At 45.8% G+C, this 20360-nt stretch overlaps 2 protein-coding genes across 2 annotated transcripts in view; both read left to right on the top strand.

Moving 5' to 3' along the window:
* LOC118771792 (semaphorin-3C-like) overlaps positions 1-15186 on the top strand; it is a 32257-nt gene extending 17071 nt beyond the window's left edge. Inside the window, exons 5-18 of the mRNA XM_036519830.1 lie at positions 1711-1830; positions 3214-3304; positions 3738-3857; positions 5622-5764; positions 6131-6245; positions 6662-6731; positions 7618-7762; positions 8993-9215; positions 10719-10807; positions 11306-11347; positions 11595-11752; positions 12614-12681; positions 13325-13455; positions 14384-15186. Coding sequence (XP_036375723.1) covers positions 1711-1830; positions 3214-3304; positions 3738-3857; positions 5622-5764; positions 6131-6245; positions 6662-6731; positions 7618-7762; positions 8993-9215; positions 10719-10807; positions 11306-11347; positions 11595-11752; positions 12614-12681; positions 13325-13455; positions 14384-14773 — 1905 coding nt within the window. The 3' untranslated portion in view covers positions 14774-15186. The remainder of the gene's footprint in view (positions 1-1710; positions 1831-3213; positions 3305-3737; positions 3858-5621; positions 5765-6130; positions 6246-6661; positions 6732-7617; positions 7763-8992; positions 9216-10718; positions 10808-11305; positions 11348-11594; positions 11753-12613; positions 12682-13324; positions 13456-14383) is intronic.
* Positions 15187-16894: 1708 nt separating this feature from the next.
* On the top strand, positions 16895-20353 carry LOC118772005. Its single transcript, XM_036520225.1, has 2 exons — positions 16895-17128; positions 18384-20353. The coding sequence occupies exons 1-2, from the start codon at positions 17122-17124 to the stop codon at positions 19625-19627; spliced, it is 1251 nt and encodes a 416-aa protein (XP_036376118.1). The 5' UTR covers positions 16895-17121; the 3' UTR covers positions 19628-20353.
* Positions 20354-20360: the final 7 nt, after the last annotated feature.

Below are 20360 nucleotides of genomic sequence, written 5' to 3'. Positions count from 1 at the left end.
TCCTCCACCCCCCGCCTACTCTGTGATCTCATTGTTAGGGATTTTTCAGCCAGTCTTTCGCCTTTTTTCAAGATATCCTTGCCAGAGGGTTTGAGTCCTGATTTTCTCAGTCTGTTAGCATCATTTTCCTGACTTGTATATTAGTTTAAGAAGACATTTGAGGTGTTAGACATAAGCAAATTATATTACACTATTCACTGAACAGCCCCCCCTCACCCAAAGCCATTATCCACTTATAGAGCTGAATATGTACTGAATCAGGTCAGGCTTGCTCAGATGCCACCTCATGCACACTCAAACAAATACACACACATGCACACAAGTGGCATACTCTTCTTGAATGCATCTCTTTGGTGTGTGTTTTATGTGGTTGTAGCAGTACTTGTATTTAGCTTGGAGTCCAAGGAAGGGATCGCACCTGGCCGTAGGCTGAGGTTTTTGTCCCCCCCCCCCCCGTGTGGACATCATAAACAGGGAAAAGAAAGGTAGAAGATGAGGGGGGGGGGGGGGGGGGGGGGGGGTGCTGTGAACAGCTGACATGGAAAGGAAGCGGTGAGTGGGAAAGGATTTTCGTAGTCGTGGTTGGTATCGGTTGGTCTGGGTTTGGTAAATCTGTTTGCGTAGGGATTATGTTTAAATTATCATGCTGACTCTTTGGAACTTTAGTTGATAATACTGTATGGCTCAGTGTTGAGAATGAAGGAGAGAACAGCATGTATGGTGCTGAAACTGACTGTAGGAGAGAGCGGGGTGCACAGTGCTGAAATTCTCTGTGTAGGAGAGTGGGGTGTGTTGCATCGGTGTAGGAATACGACAGAGTGTGCTGCTCACATTAAATTTTAAATGTGATACATCTGTGGGGTGTAACGCAGCGCTGGTTGAAGCAGAGGGGTGTGTGCTGTTGGAAGTGCTGTTCAGGAGTGCTCTCTGCAGAGATACAGCACCTACAGCTGCACTTTCACCAGCGAGCGCCAAGTTAGTGACGATCCCCTCGATGCTCCTACTTCCCTCTTCCCCCCCCCCTATCTCTCTCACTCTTTCTCTCACTCTGTCTCTCAACCTCTCACTCTCTTTCTCCTTCCTCTCTAAGTGGTCTAAGACACTGCGCAAAGGCTTCAGTCTTCTTGGAGGTTCAAGTCCACCCACTGCCAGTTTTAGGGCAGTAGTGTAGCATAGTGGTAAGGAGCAGGACTCATAACCGTAACCAGTTCAATTCCCTGCTGGGGCTACTGCTGCTGTACCCTTGGCCAAGGTACTTCACCCAGAATTTCCTCACTAAATATCCAGCTGTATAAATGGGTAACATGTAAAAAACTGAAACCAATGTAACTGACTCTGGATAAGAGGGTCTGCTGAATGTTAGTAATGTAATGTAATGCTTCACTATTGCTTTGTTATTCTCAGTAGCCCTGAATATGACACCCTGCACAATTCATGAGTTGAACCACATCACTTGGCTCCTTGTGGTCAGGATCCACATTCAGTGATTTTATTTGATTCTCACAATGTAGGATGTTTCTGTGAATTTGAAGTAAATGTCCTGCCCTTTTTCAGCTTTGGAGTATTGCTAGTTGCCTCCTGTGTCTTCTGATCTTTTGAAATGTTAATCAGGACTCATAGGAAGCTCTTTGTTTCTGTTTGACTGGCTCGTTAATCGTTCGACACACTCCCTCTCCCCTTCTACCCCTCCTTCTCTCTCCGTTTCTCCAGCATGGCTGTGGGAACTTTCTCCGGGTCATCCAGCCCTTCAACCGAACTCACCTGTTCGTCTGCGGCAGCGGCGCTTTCAGCCCCATCTGTGCGTACGTCAACAGGGGTCGGAGGTCAGAGGTCAGCATTGTTATCATGTCGTCGTTGTTGATCCCTCATAATATTATGCACAGGTGATATCTGTTGGTGTTACTGCCATTTACACTCTAAGTGGGTATGAGGACAGCAGATCCAATCAATGCATGATGTATATTGCTATGTCTTACTACCTACATGTTTCACCATTCTTAAGTACTATTAAGGATTTCTTTGGAAATTCTTTCCTACTCCATTTGTCCACCCAGTGCCAGCCAGAAGCAGATGGGCTCCTCCTCTGACCCGGGTTCTGCTCAAGGTTTCTTCCTATTAGCCAGGGAGTTTTTCCTTGCCACTGTTGCCTTTGGCTTGCTCATAGGGGGTATCAGGCACTGGAATACCGATGTAAAGCTGCTTTGCGACAGCTCATGTTGTAAAAAAGCGCTATATAAATAAAGCTGAATTCAGTTGATCCAGGATGTTAACCCTGCTCCCCAGCCTAAAGAGGCAGTGAAACGCGTCGGAGGGAAAAGCCCTGGAAACGTGGCGGGACTGTTCCTCCAGGATCCAAGCGCTGTCTATGCCTGGGGGCTGCAGCAGCTGCCAGGCTCTAATAAATGTGCTGCTTTTGCCCTGTCCGTTTCCGCAGAGGATCGGCCTTTTTTTGCCATTGCGATTTTGCGTCTGTTTTCCTTTGCAGCACTGGATGCGTCAGTCCTCCCCCCTCTGGGGTTGAAAGTGGGGTTAGAGTGTTACGGGCGGGCGTGGTGTATGTCACTGTTGAGTTCTCAGCCAGAGGTCCGCAGCGCGTCATTAGCGTGTGTAGCTGTGTTAGCGTGCGGGCCCGAGGCCGCCGCGGTACACAGCGCACGAGCGTCAGAGGGATGATGAACAGCGCCCTGCTCCGCTGGCCCGCGCGGAGCCAAACGGCCTCTCGGTCGTCAAACACCAGCTGGACGCAGGCCACGCTTTCCTGGAGAAAGTCTCCCGGCTGACAGATCCACACCTCCCCCTGACCCCCCCACCCTGCCCCCCCCCCCCCATCTCCGCAGCGGCCTGCTGGGCTCCTCCGGGGCTTTCCGCCGGGCGTCGCCGCAGAACCCCTAAAGCGACCGGCGGATGGGCTCTGCTGAGGGCCAGGGGCAGGGAGCCAGAGATCCGGAGCTGCAGCTCCTCGCCTCTCTGGAAGGAATTTCCTCTCCCTCTGTCTGCAGGCTGGAATTCACATTTAATGGCCCAGCAAAGGGCTTTAAAAACCGGACCCCAGTCCTGGCTCTGTTGCTGTTCCACAGCAGAGAGCTTGTGTGGTGTCGCTACCTGGTGTGTTTAATTATGTTGAATGGAGGCCCTCGTTTTAACACGTATCCCATGTAATGAAGCCTCTCCTGTGTTCACTCTGCTCCTCTCCTCTCCTCTCCTTTCCCGCAGGAGCAAGTGTTCCACATAGACTCACGGGCTGAATCGGGGAAGGGGAGGTGCTCCTTCAGCCCCAGAGTCAACACTGTCTCTGTCATGCTCAGTAAGTTCACTGCCCCCCCCCCCCCCCCCAAACACACACGCACACACGCTCACACACCCACCCACCACATCAAGCTTTGGACACCCTTTCACTCAGCACTGGTCTCTGACCTCTGATTGGTATCCAGTTGACATGAAACAGCCAGTGGGCGGTGTCGCACCTACAGGTTGGATTTCAGGCACTCAGGCTCCTGCTTCACTTGGCAATTCAATCAGATGTGCCAGTTAAAAAAAGGAGATCTGCCATTACAAACTTCATACCTCAATTCTCACAATACGCCACTGCACCATTGCGAATCTTCGATTTGATCATTTTAGCCCGGTTTGTGTTCTGAGCTTCAAGGCCGCCTGTTTGATAGTTCAGACAAGGGTCGGTGGAGTGTTGGGCTATGATGTTTTGCTCAGCTGTGACACAGCGCTGCTCTCCTGTGCAGACCAGGAGCTGTTCTCTGGAGTCTACATCGACTTCATGGGCACCGACGCGGCCATCTTCAGGAGCCTCACCAGGAGGAACGCCGTGAGGACGGACCAGCACAACTCCAAGTGGCTCAGCGGTGAGGAACTGGTTGGAAACAAAGACCTACCTGAACAGCTCTGCATGGGCCAAGCATTGTAATGCTCCTGAGATGGAGAACATTGAGCCAAAGGTTTAAGAAATTTCAACCCAAAAGTCAACAGCCCAAAAGGAACACAATGGAACACCATCCATTGAGTTCTTCATTATGCGGTGTGTTTCGGAATCAAGATTCAGGACTCAAGCTCCTGCCTCCAAGAATACAGACGCTTCCATTTATTTCCATTCGCTTTCAGTGCCACTTCCAATGCTTAGTGGCATTTAGCAGACAAAGTGCTTATTGTGACATAACAAATCCCAGCAAATGTGAGGGGCTGCAGAGTAATTCTTTTCCCAAGTGGCACCTCACACAAGAAGGTAGCAGTTTAGAACATAGTGCAGTTATTAATTATCATAATGGCACTAATAACAGATTTATACTTCATTAAAAATACATTATTTACATACAGCTAAATGTTAATACACTCTAGTAAATGAATTATTAAGTAGGAGACCAGGGAAATTTTCCACACAGGGTTTTAACGTGCGCTGTTGAGAAATATAAACAGTATAACCACAGTGCATATTGTAACCTTGAATGGAATGGTCTCAGCCTGGCCTCCTCCTTACTAACATATTTGCCAGCATTAATTATTGTTGGCCTGTGACGGCAGCAGGGGTGGGGGCTGGTTGCTAACGGGCCCAGAGGCTGCTTGCTGTCTCTGTCAGGGCTGTTATTAGGGAGGAGCGAGTGGTGTCTATGGAGGAGGAGCCCAGGGTACTGCCTGGAAGTCTTTGGGACTTCTGCTTTGATGGGTTTGGAACTTGATCAGGGCCACTCACCTTCTCTAGTCATTTTCTGGTGCCTGTTTTCTCGTCCAATCACTGCCCGGCTTATTGGCTGCCCCTGCCACACGCAATAAACACAACAGTATATTTTTAATGATGTATAATGCAACTACTATTACTTTATGAAGAATGAATAACTACACAAATTTTATAAGGTGTTACTGTAATATTGCTGGCTCATGCTCTGCACAGAGGAAAAATAAACAGAAGGGGAAATATTTATGAAAATTAATCATTCATTTTAAAAATGAAACAGTGCTACACAGATGCCAGGCAGAGCCAAGCCACAGCAAGCAAACTGCTCACAAACTCTGGCTCTCCGGCCACACCTGTGTATTCTGAGCCGATTAGGGCAGGTGTGGCTCATTATCGAGTAGCTGTTTCTCACATAAGCAATATTACACAAGCAATAAAAAGTAACTAGCTGAGGTATGGCTGGTAAATTTAACTTGGTAATTAACACAAAGATTTCCTTCATTAAACGCATTAAATATTACAAAATATTATTATTTACAACGCTACTGCTACTACTACTACAAATAATAATAGTGATAATAATTATAATAATATACTAAGCACACTAAATATGTCACACGCATTACAAACATGTAATTTAGTTTTTGGGGACAGGTGAAGGCTCTTCCCTCAGTTACATGGGGTGGAGTGGTCATGGTAAAACTGTCCAGCCAGTGAAAATTTCATGTTCCTGTAAATAGGGGTGGGTAAAATAGTTGAATTCCATTGCACTGGTTTCTCTGAACAGGTCCAGATTGTTTCTGCTGGAAACGCTACTGCCCGTTTCTGATGTAGCTCATGTTTTCAGCACCGGAGTGATTTAATGCAGACTCTGTCTGCAGTGCACGCCTGCATGGTTTCTCATCAAGGCTGGATTTGGGTCTCGTTTCTGGGTTTGCAGAGCCGGTGTTCATCGATGCCCGGCTCATCCCAGACGGCTTGGATCCCAGTGACGCCAAGCTCTACTTCTTCTTCAGAGAGAGGCTGACGGACAACAGCGGCAACACCAGGCACATCCACACCATGGTGGCAAGAGTGTGCCCGGTGAGGGAGCGGGGCACTGTGTGTGTGGGTGTGTGTGTGTGTGTGTGTGTATGTGGATATGTGTGCACATGCATATGTGTATATGTGCACATGGATGTGCGTTTTGCTTGTATATATGTATGTGTGAGTGTTTGTGTATGTATGTGTGTGTGTGTGTGTGTGCGCGCACGTGTGTATGTATGTACGTGTTCTGTTTATGAGCATTCATGAAGGCAGACATTTGGGAGGGTGGGAGGGGGCAAACGTTTCTTGCTATTGCTCTTAGTGGGGAAAAAAGACAGGTGGCAAATTTAAAATGGTATCAGTCCCACTTGAGAGTTTAAGTTCAGCTCAGACAGTGACCGTCCCCTCTCCCCTACATCTCAGAATGACATCGGCGGTCAGCGGAGCCTCGTCAACAAGTGGAGCACCTTCCTGAAAGCGCGGATGGTGTGTGCTGTGCTGGAGCAGGACGGCACGGAAACGCACTTTGACGAGCTCGGTCAGTGAGACCCAGGGTGTAACACGCATTCGCCAGAATATCGAAAACCAGCTGCTGTTCTTCCTCTGTGTTCCTGAAGTCAGAGCTTCAGGGCACAATACAGTTGCCTGAGTGATCTGTCTGATACTCAGATATTGCAGCTCCATACAGCGCGTTCATTTCTGGGTGTTGTGTGCCTAATAATAAGATATGGTAGAAGCATTAATATGATAAAAAATATCAGATATTATCAGAACAATGTTGAGGTTATTTAGGTGTTGAGGTTTTTAGGTTTTTTATTTCTTACTATTCAAACAAAGCCTCATCCAGCATTTGTAAGACCCAGACCCTGGCCTGGTCTCAACTGTGCAATCCAATGAGGAGACAGGCTGGCTGATGAATGTGACCGGTAACACAAATGTGTGTTTTCCGTCTAGAGAGCGTGTTTTTACTGGAATCGGAGCGGCCCAAGAACCTTTTGGTGTTCGCCGTCTTCACATCCACAAGGTAAGCCAACTGTAATATTGTTCTTGCCCCATGAGAATATAGATGTTGGATATGCCTGATCTCAGTAGGGGAGATCCGGGCATAGCCAGACAGCAAGATACAGCAGGAAACATGGAAACCTCTCACTACAGCAGTACCAGTTTTACAAAGACTCGGCCCTGTGCTTACCACAACCACATTATTGCTCAGGAAATTAGTGACTTTATTTGTTTGATGAAAACGGATTAACCCCCCATTTCCTCATCTGTATTGTTTCTCTGGCTGTACTTGTGGACATAGATGTTCTGTGTTTGATCATGCTCCTTCTAGAATTTTTACACCGAGCCAGCCAATCAGAACACTTAAATCTTGAACAGTGGCAGAGGCAGAACTGTCAAGGTGAAGCACAGGGACAGGAATATCCATACATAGAGAATCTGTGATTATGGTAATGAAGGGCCTTTACCCTGGGAGTGAATTTCTGCTTTTGTGAGCTCATTCGTACTGGCCCTCCAGATAATCCACAGTGGGCTTATTTCCATGTAACACAGCCCGTAGGCAGTCCCATGAGGCTTCACACCTTCCGCCAAGCCAAACTGGGAGAGCTTTGCGTTTGCTTTGTGTTCCGACCATTATTTTTAGTACTCGTGCAGTGCATTTCTTCCTTTGTTGTCGAATTGTTTGGTCTCCGCAGCAGAGGTTTGCTGGAGCCTGGCACGCGGGCTAAATCACATACCCCCACAGTGGGGGCAGACAAAGTGTACATTGGGGTTGTGTTACTGGGAAATCCTGCTGAAACGTAGAAGCGGGATATCCCAAAAACACCATCCCGGAAAGCGGCAGTTCTGTTTTCGGATGTTCTTCCTGGTGAATGTAAACGTATGCGGGCGGCTTTTTTTGTCCTCAGCTCAGTGTTCAAGGGCTCGGCCGTGTGCGTGTACAACATGGCCGACATCCTGACCGTCTTCAATGGCCCCTTCGCCCACAGAGAGGGTCCCAACTTCCAGTGGGGGGCGTACCAGGGCCGGATCCCCTACCCCCGCCCGGGCACGGTGAGTTACAGGGGTGCGAGTGAAGGGTGGAAGAGGTGGAGTGTCACAGAACGGAGAATGACTCTGAGCGAGCAGGAGGTCATTGTCTAAGAGACAGCAACAGACCCCGCAGTGTCCTTTTCTACAGCTCAAGAAACACAGTTAAACAAGTAGCCCAGTTAATGCACCTTAAAATCTCCAATATAACCAACCATTAAAATAAAGCTTAAATGGAAGTAAATGATTTCCCTATTTTTTTTTTGTTGTGATTTCTGTGATGTAAAAATTTTGCGGTGACATTTATGAAATTATGCAGCAAAGTCTGCAACTTATTTTTTAATATAAATAGCAATGAACAAATCTTCTCACCAAAAGTAACATTTATTTTTCTAGTACAGAGGCCATACAGCTGCAACTGATGGAGGCATCTCCATGTTAGACACAATCAACAGAAATAGCACTATTAATATTTATTTTTTTAAATATTTTTTATATGTATTATGTACTGTTTCTTTGAGCACTCATTAGTTGTTACCGTTTTTGATTGCATTGCAATCGGTCGGAATGGGATTCTGCCTTCTTTTGCTGTGCTTAGCTGAGAATAAATGTAATCCACTATTGACTTCTCCCTCATGTTCCAATACACAGTTGCACATGAAACAAAAAAGTTTTCCCCCACTCTTATGCAAAATATTTGGATATTGTTTTGCACAGCCTTTGAGATTAATATACATTTGAGGTAAAGTGGGCGTTCATGATAAAAGTGACAGGTGAAAACGCCAGCCAATTCTCCAGTGAGAGAGAGATGGACACTGGGAAATATTTCTTATTGGCAGGAGGCACTAAAGTGTCACATAAAAACTGGATATACTCATTGTGATATACTGCAGATATTTCCTGATTCTGTAGATTTTCCTGCGAGATCTGAATGGTAGAGTCCTAGAGGGGCTGAAGAGCGTTTCGTCAGCCCTGTCACAGGGCTGCATTGAGGTCTGGGATTCCGTTGCTGAGTAGAGCTGTAGACAGACATGTTTCTTGGAGCCAGTGATTCAATATATCAATTGAAGCGATTCAATAACAATACCATTCTAAAGAGAAAAGGCACAGAGGGCTGTAGTACAGGCCAGGATTCATCGTTTTCTGAAGCAACATCCAGTTGAGATGTAATCTTCAGAGTTTGTGGTGCCCACCGTATCAGTTTGTCAGCTGGGGGTTGATTACCAAAAACGTTCTCCCCCCTAATTTTCACAGTGCCCAGGTGGAGCCTTCACCCCCAACATCCACACGACGAAAGAGTTCCCTGACGATGTGGTGACCTTCGTCAGGAACCACCCTGTGATGTTCAATCCCATCTACCCCGTGGGCAGGAAGCCGTTGCTTGTGCGCACTAATACAGAGTACAAGTACACTGCCATCGCTGTGGACCAGGTTGTCGCCGCGGACGGCCGCTACCAGGTCCTCTTCCTGGGAACAGGTAAAAGGGGAGAAACTATCATTCCACTCCTATGACATTCTAGGAGATGGTAAATATGACCACCAGGCAGTGCTACATGCACCGATGAAAATACATTTACAAAATGAATCAAAACAGGAATGATCACATTTTTTCCTTATTCTTGGCTAGGAGAGCAATTTTTTCATGTGTATCTGCTTTTATAGCTGTTTTTAGTTAATCTGTTTTTAGTTTCCAAGCTGTCACTGCACTTGTCTTCACTTACAATCTATAACAGTCTGCAAAATGGGGACTATTGGTGAGCTAATGTAACCAGTGTCATCTTCACTGGGTAACGCATCCTCACATTAGTACACAGCTCAAGCAGAAATGCTCCATCAAGGTCAAACTGTATCTGAGCAGATTAAAATGACTCAGTCCAGCAGAGGGCAGCATCACTGTAGACCCATAATATGTGAATAAGCCCATTTATACTGGCTGTCTGAGATTAATTGAGTGGGACTACCCTCTTCGCCATTAAGCATGTAATAACACCGATGACATAAAGTCAGGTAGGGTTACCAACAACACAAAATAAAGCAAGATTGTGGGGTTATGCAGGCAGACTCCGGGATGTGTGTGCTGGGAGACCCTGCACTGGCGCGGGCAGATGCTGTGCAGATTTGTGGAGATTCTGGGTCGATGGCACAGGCCGAACGCAGTCTGATGCAGGGAGATTGCGTGGCGACAGCACAGCGGGGGATTCTGGGAGACTCTGGGCTGACCGCGCAGGCTAAAGGGTTCACAGCTGTTAGTGTTTATCAGTTTCGCATTTTTCCCGGATTCCTGACAGGAAGCCAGCAGTGTCAGACACAGCCTCTGCCACAGGCGGCTTTTGTTTTGCTGTTGTTGGGGGGGGGGGTTTATTGGGGATTTCCAAGAGCATTTTCAGACTCATTTTTCTAATCCTTTAAGAAAATAGTTGCATAAACAGAGCGCTGTGCGCCAGTGGATGGCTTACACTCTTCCACCGAGAACTTATTCTCTTCATCTCCACAGATTTAAAGGCGTATGCCAAAGATGCCATCCCCGTAGCAGCTGTAGAAGGCATGGCTTTCCTGAGAGAAATGAAACATTAATATTCATAACAACCAGATCATTTTAAAAACTTTTCTCCACTCCAGTGGGATTCTTACTGAGGATGTACTACAATGACTTTTATTCCGCCTCAGTTGTTTCTGAATACCCACCTTCCACTTTTCCATTGCTACCCCGCATGTTATTCCCCCCCCCCCCCCCCCGGCTTAAATTGTGAATTTAACAGCTGATTTGATGAAGCATTATAAACAGGTTCCATCAGGGAAAAGCAAAAATGTTCATTTTATTTTTATAGATATAGAATATATTCAAACAGATAAATATATGTATTCATGCTTTCACAAGACAATGCATTTGTAGATAGATAGATAGATATATAGATAGATTCAATATTAATTCTTTAATGGTTCTTTGCTCAACTGTTGTATTGGTTCTCATTGTCTTCAGATAAAGGAACAGTGCAGAAGGTTGTTGTCCTCCCAACCAACCGTTCCTTGGGCGAAGACTTGATCCTGGAGGAGCTGGAGGTCTTTAAGGTGAGGCTTTTATCAGAGACAGCCTTGGCCTTCTCTGATAAAATTCTCTGAATTTGCAGGTCCGAGCTTTTGCTAGAGACAGACTTGGCCTTCACTGTGTTCTTCAAATAAGCAGGTCAAAGCTTTTACCAGAGAGCTAGGTCTTCTCCTCATTCTCTGTACAAACAGGTCAAAGTATTTAACATTTGCCAGTAAAACACGTTATCCTCATTCACCATGTGGGTTACAGATCAAAGCTTTTATAAGGGAAAGACTGGATCTTCTCCTGGTTCTCCACATGGTTGACCGATCAAAGCCTTTAAAAGAACGTGCAGCATAGAGGCTGGCTGGAGCACAAAGAGATGGAGAAGACCAAGCCAAACATGCTGGATAAGGGCAGATAATACAGGAAATTGACGCATTTACAGATATCTCAAAATTTTCAAAGAACACCTGATTCGGGTGGCAAAGTCTTATCAAAAATACTGACCAATTTCAGAATTTCTCTCTTTTTTCCAGAATAAAGCCCCTGTGACAAATTTAAGAATCTCCTCTAAAAAGGTAAGTTAAACCAATCTGTATTTGTACTGATATTGATTCACGAGCCATGCATTACAGTGATTTATAATGCATAACAAAGTAACATCTTGTTTTGTACATCAACCAGGGAGGCAGGGGTGTGACTTAAAGGTGTCAATCCAATGAATGCATGTATTTCAGTCATGTGTAAAGTAATTCACGTGTGAAGTTTTACTCATACGCACTGAAGCAAATGCTCATGTGACTGTGTGACCCACTTGCGTTTTAGCAACAGCTCTACGTGAGTTCGGAGCACGGCATCTCCCAGGTAGCTCTGCACCATTGCCATGCCTACGGCTCAGCCTGCGCGGACTGCTGCCTGGCCAGAGACCCGTACTGTGCTTGGGATGGCCTGAGCTGCTCCCGCTACTACCCTACGGGCAAGAGGTATGGCATGTTTTCCACAGCGCCCCCTATGTGCAGGAGGAACAATGGATTCGTCATAGGCATTGCTCCCTATTTAAAGGTGAAAACGGGAGTTCGTCACCAAGCCGACGTCTCTGACTAATTATGGGCTGTTGAACCGGAGTGCTCATTCCCTCTGGTGTAACGCACCGTGAGTCGCTGCTATACATGACTGAAAGCATGTGCGGTTCTCGCCTTTGTACGCTGAGTGAAACCCGGATGCAGAATTACCGCATCAGTCATGAGCCCTGTAATATCATACGTCTGTCTAAACAGTAACAGTTGGCGATATCTGAGTCATGTCTCATTATGCTCCTTCCCTCCGTGCCATCCGCCTGGGAGCTACCGCCGCAGTTCACGTTTAGTTTGGTTGGGGTACAAAAAGCCACGCTTCCTTTAGCTCCTGAAACGCTGGGTTTTCATGTCGTTTTTGGCTTCCCCTCGGCTGCACCTTGCAGTGGAATAACACGGCAGAGCGCTCGCCACGCTGGCGGCCGGGTCTGACTCCAAGCGCCGCTTCGTTTCTCTGTTGACATCATCTGCCTTTCATTGAGAAGAGAGGCCAAAAATAGCAGAAGTAAAACCGCTCTACTCTGGAAAATGAAGCATATCTATCTGCTAATACGCACAGTGTCAAGTAAAATTGCTTTAATTAAAACAAGACCTGGAGGTTTGGAAGCTACTCTGGGTTCACCACATCATACTTGTCATAGTTTCAGCAGAGAAAATGCAATTTTATCTCCATGCAATATCATTTCCAATGTAACGTATTTATCCCACAGGACGTGGACTTATCTGCTTGTGTGTGTGTGTTTGTGTGTGCCTGTGTGTGTTCTGATGCAGGAGGAGCAGAAGGCAGGACATTATTCACGGAAACCCACTGACACAGTGCAGAGGCTTCAATCTTAAAGGTAGGATTCAGAAGAGGCGGCACAGAGGGAGGTAGTGCAAGAACAGCACACTCACACACTCACCACAGACCCACCCATACCCTGTATCCATGGTAACCGTGTGTGTTATTAGCCTCAGGGTAACTCTGTCTGTTACTATAGTTACTATACAGGGTAACATGTGTACTGCATGTTCCAGGCATGTTACTGTATGTGTTTTGAATCCAGGACAAGTCTGGTGGAAATTACTGTTCTACCCCAATACATCATACACAAGCCAAACATATTTGTTCTTCCAAAATACACAAAAAATATGAAAGCTATGTGAATTCATAAATTTAAATCAATTATCTGTTCTGTGTCCCTAAACAAAACTTTACAAATGTCAGAAGACTTATTTACGTCCTGTAATTGTAAGAAGTGTGTGTGTGTGTGTGTGTGTGTGTGATCTTGATTAACCATACTAGGACACAGCAGAGACAGTCAGTCCGCACTGTGGGTATGTATTTCTGTGTTTGTGTAAACGCACACGCGTGTGTGTGTGAGTGTGTGTGCACCCTCGTTTCAGCGTACAGGAACGCAGTGGAGACGGTGCATCCTGCACCGTGTAGACGTGTGTTTCCGCGTTTGTGTAAGTGCGAGCGTGTGTGTGCCTTCGTTTCAGCCTACAGGAACGCAGTGGAGACGGTGCAGTATGGGGTGAAGAACAACACCACCTTTCTGGAGTGCCTGCCCAAATCCCCCCACGCCACTACCAGATGGCTGTATCAGAGAGACACTGACAGGAGAAAAGAGGTGACGGGAGGGGGGGGTCTCTTAAAACTCAAAGCAGTCGACATGATTCCTAATGGGACCCATCGGGTCACATAAAAAGGGACATTAATTAAGAGGCGTTCCACAGTGCTGCGTGGAGGTGGAGGCCAATCCGAAGGCCACTAGATCAGTTCAAGGTGTCTACATTAATCATACAAAATCACAATCACAAAGGAAGGCTGAACACGGGTTTTACAGCCAGATCTCTCGTTGTTGAGGGGAATGGGTGGAGTCAGCGATAAGCAAAGTGTACGTGTCACAGGGGCTGTTCACAAGCCAGGAATCAGCATGCACTTACAGAGCTCTGCTGGAAACGCTGTTAGAACCGTGTTGCCAAGGGAAACTGTGACTACACAGTCTGAGAGAAGCACTACGGCAGGGAGATCACTTTTGTCTCTTTTCTCTGTCTCAAAAAATGAGAAATGTCATTAGGCATTTTCGCTTTAATGAAGGTTGTTTGCCTGTTTCTCAAAACTGTCCCCACCACACCTATAGTTTTTCATGTTACTGTGTTACTGTACTCTTGCTATGTGTGCGGTTTATACTTGAGAGTCAGGGGTCCAGGTTCTAGTGAGGGTAGTCAGACTGGGCCTGTTTGTATGCTGACTTTAATAATTTGGCCCAATGCGCTTGCTCCGGCATTTAGATGTTTTCATGATATGTCACAGCTGAAGACGGCACACAGGGTTAACACTTACAGTACATATTACTGCAGTGTGCTTAGTAAAACGGATCAGTGCGAATGCATACTGGTGTTGAACTAACCGGGCTGATTAAGCCATGTTACATTACATTACTGTCATTTAGCAATCACTAATTAATGACTGAGACACACAGCAGGCTCTGTTGGACTGAGAGTCTGAGAGCCCTGTTCTGTGTGCTGAGGGTAAGGCGCCACCTCTCTCTGCAGGTGAAGCCGAGCGAGCGCGTGGTCTCCTCCGGTCACGGCCTGCTCATCCGCTCCGTCCAGCCCTCGGACCAGGGGCTGTACTACTGCCAGGCCGCGGAAAACGGCTTCAAGCGCACGGCAGCCAAGATCCGGCTGAAGGTTCTGAGCGACGGGCTAGTGGAGGCGCTGACGGACAAGCGGCACTCGCCCTGGGCGCTGGCGGGAGCGCTCCACCCCAAGGCCCTGGTGTCGGATTTCAGTCCCGCTGAGGCGCTGGCTCTGCAGCAGTACTGCAAGGAGCAGAGGCAGGGGGAAAAGCCGGGCCCGCTGAGGGGCGACCTGGCCAAACTCAAGCCCCTCATGGACCAAAGGAAGAGCCGCAACCGCAGGAACCACCTCCCCGAGGAGTAGCTGGGGGGGGTGGGAGGGGGTGCGGTGAGGGGGCGGGCCACACCCCACAACAGGAAGACCCGGCTGCCTTCTTCCCCTGCGCCAAACTCGCAATGTCAGCAGGAGCAAGGGTCGTCATACCCTCCCTGTAACCTCTGCTGTGTGAGGTACTGCGACCAGACTACTGTGAGAGCGGCATACGCATACGCACACCTGTTAATTTCATCTCCTCACCTGCCCCACACAAGAGAGCGCCCCCTACGGGCCAACTGTCCAGTGCAGCCAGGGTGGGTTGCCGGTAAGGCCTTACTTCAAGAGTAAATGTCACATTCAAGTTGTTTCTGATTGCACAGGCATGCCTAGACTTGTCTGACGACACAGCAACAGCTTGCTGTGGAGCAGAATAGAAATATTTCATGCATCATGCATAATTCATGCATCTGTGAACCAAAAAAACTGTGCTGTAGGTACACATTTAAAAAGCATTTATTGAAATGGCACATTTAAACTGGAAAATACTCTGTTTTCTGTTTTCTGTTGAGTCATTTCTCCAGAGACGTTCCAGCAGCGTGTTTAATCATTACTATGTACTCTTGTTGAAAATAGGTTAACACAAATTATGAAATATGAAAACTTAAGTAGGCATCACTTGCCATGAGATAACTTTAATTTTTAATCTCACACTATTGATTTAAAAAAAAAACATATTTATAGCATTTTATAGCATTGCACATGGTCTTGCACATAAAACATTAGTATTTAGCAACTGCTTTAATACAGTAACTTGCATATTCTGGTGTAGGAATGAGAGGATGTCATGTCTGAGGATCCTCATTACACAATTAAATCAATATTGTAAACATTTAAACATCCAGTTGAGGAAAAATGTCCTTTGTTTTGCTTGTCTTTATTTAGTTTTATTATTACTATTTGGGATAAGCACTGTAATGCTTGTTCATCATGTTGAATTGTTGGAAAGTGTTGTTACTTGTACAGTCCCCTTTGTGTGTGTGTGTGTTTGTGTGTGTGTGTGTGTTTTGTGAATAGTGCTAATTGTTTTGTGCCATTAGAGTCTGAACTTATTTTTACAGTAAAACCTGTGATTAGTCTGTGTATATAATAATTACTATCATTGTACATTACTTCAAGCATTTTAGACCAGACCTGCAAATAACAGAGACATGTTTTTTTTTTTTAAACTTTGTTTTGATAACTTATTTTTTCATAATATGTTTGCTTCTCTATATATTACAAGACTGGTGTCTGAAACATTAGACATGAACTTTCATATTTTATTCATAAAAACAGAAAATGTAAACTTTTACTTAAAGTATGAAACTACCTTCAGTGATTGACTTTGTTCTTGTGTATTTTAAATCTGAACTAAAAACTTACAATTATTATTTTATTACCTTATTTATGAATATAATAATATTGAATACCTGGTAAAATGCATTAAGAATAACCTGAAGCTTGTCTGTGTGTTTAACTACACAGCTTGTCCCTGAAGGGCACTATTTTGTGGAGATGATTTTGAGGGCAGATTGTGGGTTAGCAGAACTGATTTCAGAAGTCAATGTGTTTGTCTCCCACAGGCCTCCTTAATTTAAATCATGAATCAGGCTGTTGGACTTTTTTTTTCTTTGTTTACATGATGCTTTAGAAGTAAATTGATATGCTTCAATTAGTGTTTTCTTGGTGTGACATTGGTCAGGTAGTGGCATGATCATTTACAATAAAGAACATATCAGAACAAACATGCCTTTCGATAAAGTAGTCGGCTTCGTTGTTTCAGACTGGGTCTTGTATCTTGTACACCGATTTTGTGAAACTGACATACAAGGTTGTTAAAAAGGGCCATTGTCTCAGTTTGTGCACACCACCCCCTCCTCTCTCAAGTTTGTTCAAACCAGTTCAAACCCACCCAAACCTGTCTTGCTGCTCCCCCTAGCCGCAGTGCCTCCACAAATGAGACATAGGCACACAAGGCACAGGCACACCCCCGAGGACAGCCCCCACTTCACCATTTGTCCTGTGATCTGGCCATATCCACTGGCCACCAATAGGAACTCCAACGGACCCAAGGGTTTTGGGACGATATAAAAAACTGGGGTGCGTATCTGACGACGCGTCGCACTCGACACGGCACGGAGCATCACGTTCTGATGTGGAACAGATTTTTTAAGTTCCACATCAGAACGTGTTGAGGCATAATCCAAGCTGATCCAGCTTTTATTGTGAGAACAGGAGTTTCTGATGTGAAGTAGCACGATAAGAAAAGTGTCTGAATTGTGACCTAATAACATTGCTGTAAGAGAGCCATTTTCAGTCTCTTCCTCAGGACCTTCTGCATGCCATAGCCCTACACGATGCCTGGTGAGTTTTTTTTTTTTTTTTTAGATTTTAAGATCTGTGTTTAGGTAGCCAGAGCTCTTCAGATTGGCCTCTTCAGATTGTATGATTATTTTTGAAAGTTCCTCTGGCTGGAAAAATACTGTATTTTACCTCGACATCTTTAAAAGATGAATAGAGGAGGAGGAAAAGGGAGGACAGGGGAGGAAGCTGACAGATTATTTTGGAGGCTAAACCATGAACATGCATGGTGTGATTTAAGTCTTTTATTCCATAGGATCAAACACATTCAGCTGCTTGCTCATAAAAGTGGTGAAAAAAGTAGTGCACAAGTAATATTTCTTGCAAGCATTTCTCTGCTATTTCTCACAAGAAATAGTGCTCAGGTAATAAACAAGCCCTGAACAAACTTAAGGACGAATGTTCTTGGCACAGTGTTAAACATGTGAGGTACACTGCAGAGACAACAATAAGCACACAAACTTGGGATGTTTGGTGTCTGGCATACAGAATTGTGTGTGTGTGTGTATATATACACACCCACGTCTCCATGTTTTTGTCATGAAATAAAATAATGACTATTTTTTTATATCAGCTTCCTTGAAGCTTTCACTCCTATTTATTAAATTGCAAGTAACTGTCTCGCTGTATAGACACTTAGAGCAATTTTGTCCAGTTAAAGTGCAAATTGGTAACTTGAGTATTCTACAGGGTGCATGTCAGCATTCCTGACAGGTGCGGTAATGCCTGGGACTTTTTCTTGAATGTTTGTCTCTGCTTGGAATTTCCATCCTTTGTCCTCTGAAGAGGGAGGGAGTTCTGACTCCCTAAATAAGTCTTACACAGTCAGAATGCTTAATAGGAGTATTGCAATACTGTGTTTTTAGTCATGGGGAGCACAAGGATATGCGGCCAATAAGAAAATCCTCAATATATTGTACACTTATATAATATGGAAAATGAAATTCATCTGCATTGTAACTTCATGCTGTTGTTTGTTTTTAAACAAATGATATATTGACATATAAATTGCTGTAATTATGTTCCTTGATGAAGTCAGAGGTTTGCATGATTATAAAAGAAATTGTCATTGGTTTCACCTTTTTAACCTGTTTTTTCTCTTTTTTAAAGTAGGGAGGATATAATTATATAAGTAACAACATTAACATGTGTTGTGCTCCTTGTGATTAATCATGCTGTCCTTGAATGTTCCTCTCAGTATGGTGGGGGAAACAATTTTGTGAAAGTAAGGGTCATGTGACCATGCTGCTTCCCACAGGAGCCAATGAGATGAGGATTGTGCTACTTGGGAAAACCGGACACGGGAAAAGCAGCACAGGGAACACCATCCTGGGAGAGAGGCTGTTTGAAGCCAGGCTGTCTCCACGCCCTGTAACACAGGCAACACAGAGGGAAGTAAGGGTAGTCAATGGGAGAAATATTGTTGTGGTTGATACCCCAGGCTTCATTGATACTGGTATCACAGAGGAATCATTAAGGCGCGCTATAGTGACGTGCATTACTTATTGCGCTCCCGGCCCCCATGCCTTCCTCATTGTGTTAGGTGTACATCGATACACCCCTGAAGAAAGAGACACGATCCGGCAGATCAGGAGAGTGTTCGGAAGCAGGGTCTTGGAGTACGCTGTGGTGCTTTTCACACATAAAGATCAGCTCCAACGAGAGGGGCGCACCATCGAGGAGTTTGTGGCAGAGGATGACGATCTGTCTGCGCTGGTCAATGTGGCATGTAGAGGCAGGTACCATGTGTTTAACAACACAGATATGGGAAATGGGGCCCAAGTCCTAGAGCTACTGAGGAAGATAGATGTCATGGTGATGCATAATGGAGGAGGCTGCTACACTAATGAGATGCTGAGAGCAGTACCACCGCTACAGAGCCCAGAGGATATATGGCGCTTCATTGATGCGCTGCTAATAGAATTAGCAGGGATGGGAACGGGGGCGCTGCTTGGAGCATTTTATGGGGTGCAGGTAGGTTGCATAGCAACAGTGATCCTTCCTGGAGCAGTCATAGTGGGAGTTTACAGAACTGCTCATAGCAGTATCGTGGAAAGGGTATCAGACCACACCGTGGATGGTGTGTTAAGTGTAGCTGCAGCAATGATGGGACTTCAACCACAGACTTCTACCGATCAGCCTGCCCCACCCCTTCCGTCTCCTGATCAACTTGCTGCACCCCTTACTCCCGATGACCTCCCACCAGCAGGACTGACTGGATTAGATGTGGTAGAGAGAGTGGCAGTGGGAATAGGGAAAGTTGTCATGGCAGGTGGCACAGTAGGGGGCATAGCAGGGGGCCTTGTTGGAGCGTGTGTGGGGCATTCCGCTGCCTTAGATGCAGGAAGTGTGTCAGAAGCCTCAAGGAAAGCGGCTCATGCTGTCAGTGAAGTGCATCAGGATGCCGTCGCTCGAGTTTTCCGCCTGGCACATACAGTAGCCTTCGGAGAAGAGCAAAGGCAAGAGGAACAGGAAACCGCATCCGGTACCAGTTTAAGTTAATGAAGCTGAATTCAGTGAACGCTGAGCATCAATGCTATGTTTCCCCTCCGACTCATCCAGAACGCAGCTGCGTGACCTGTCTACAATCTCCCTAAATGTAGTCAAGTTACTCCGCTCCTCCTTCAAAACCTTAGTGCTGGCAAACAGGACAGTGGATGGGACAGCCCCCTCATAAACCCAACAAAACCTATGTTCTGCAAAGATCGCTATGCTCTGCATTTACTGGGCAACTGACTGTCCCGTCCCGACAGGGTCATTCCTCTCAGACACCATCCCTGTCTGTACTGGTCCCTCAGTGCTGGAATGAACTCCCAGTGGAGGTCAGGACAGCGGAATCGCTGGCCATCTTCCGTTGCAGACTAAAGACCCATCTCTTCCACCTCCATCGCCGCCCCCTAACACCTGCCACCTCTCGGACTGATGTTTATTTTATATGCGGTATTGTGATGTATTTCGTTTCCCGCATTCTACTGTGTTTGGCATCTCTGTGGTCACCAGCCAAAGATAAGTTTCAACCTGCGAACACCGGAAGAATCAGATGTGCCTCTGAGGCTGGTAGAGCCATGTAGGGTGAACAGTAAACAACGAACATGATACCTGTTTTTTCAAGGACTCTTATATTCCTCTTATTTCTGTCTTTATTCTTGTTGTTCTGTTTTTTCCTGTTGCTGTTTTCTCCCATCTCTGAGGTAATAAGTGAGGATCATAATTTTTTTTTCTGTTAGACACTGCT

The sequence above is a fragment of the Megalops cyprinoides genome, chromosome 25 (assembly GCF_013368585.1).
Source record: "Megalops cyprinoides isolate fMegCyp1 chromosome 25, fMegCyp1.pri, whole genome shotgun sequence".
Taxonomy (NCBI): Eukaryota; Metazoa; Chordata; class Actinopteri; order Elopiformes; family Megalopidae; genus Megalops; species Megalops cyprinoides.
This window is presented reverse-complemented; position numbering and strand designations above follow the sequence as displayed.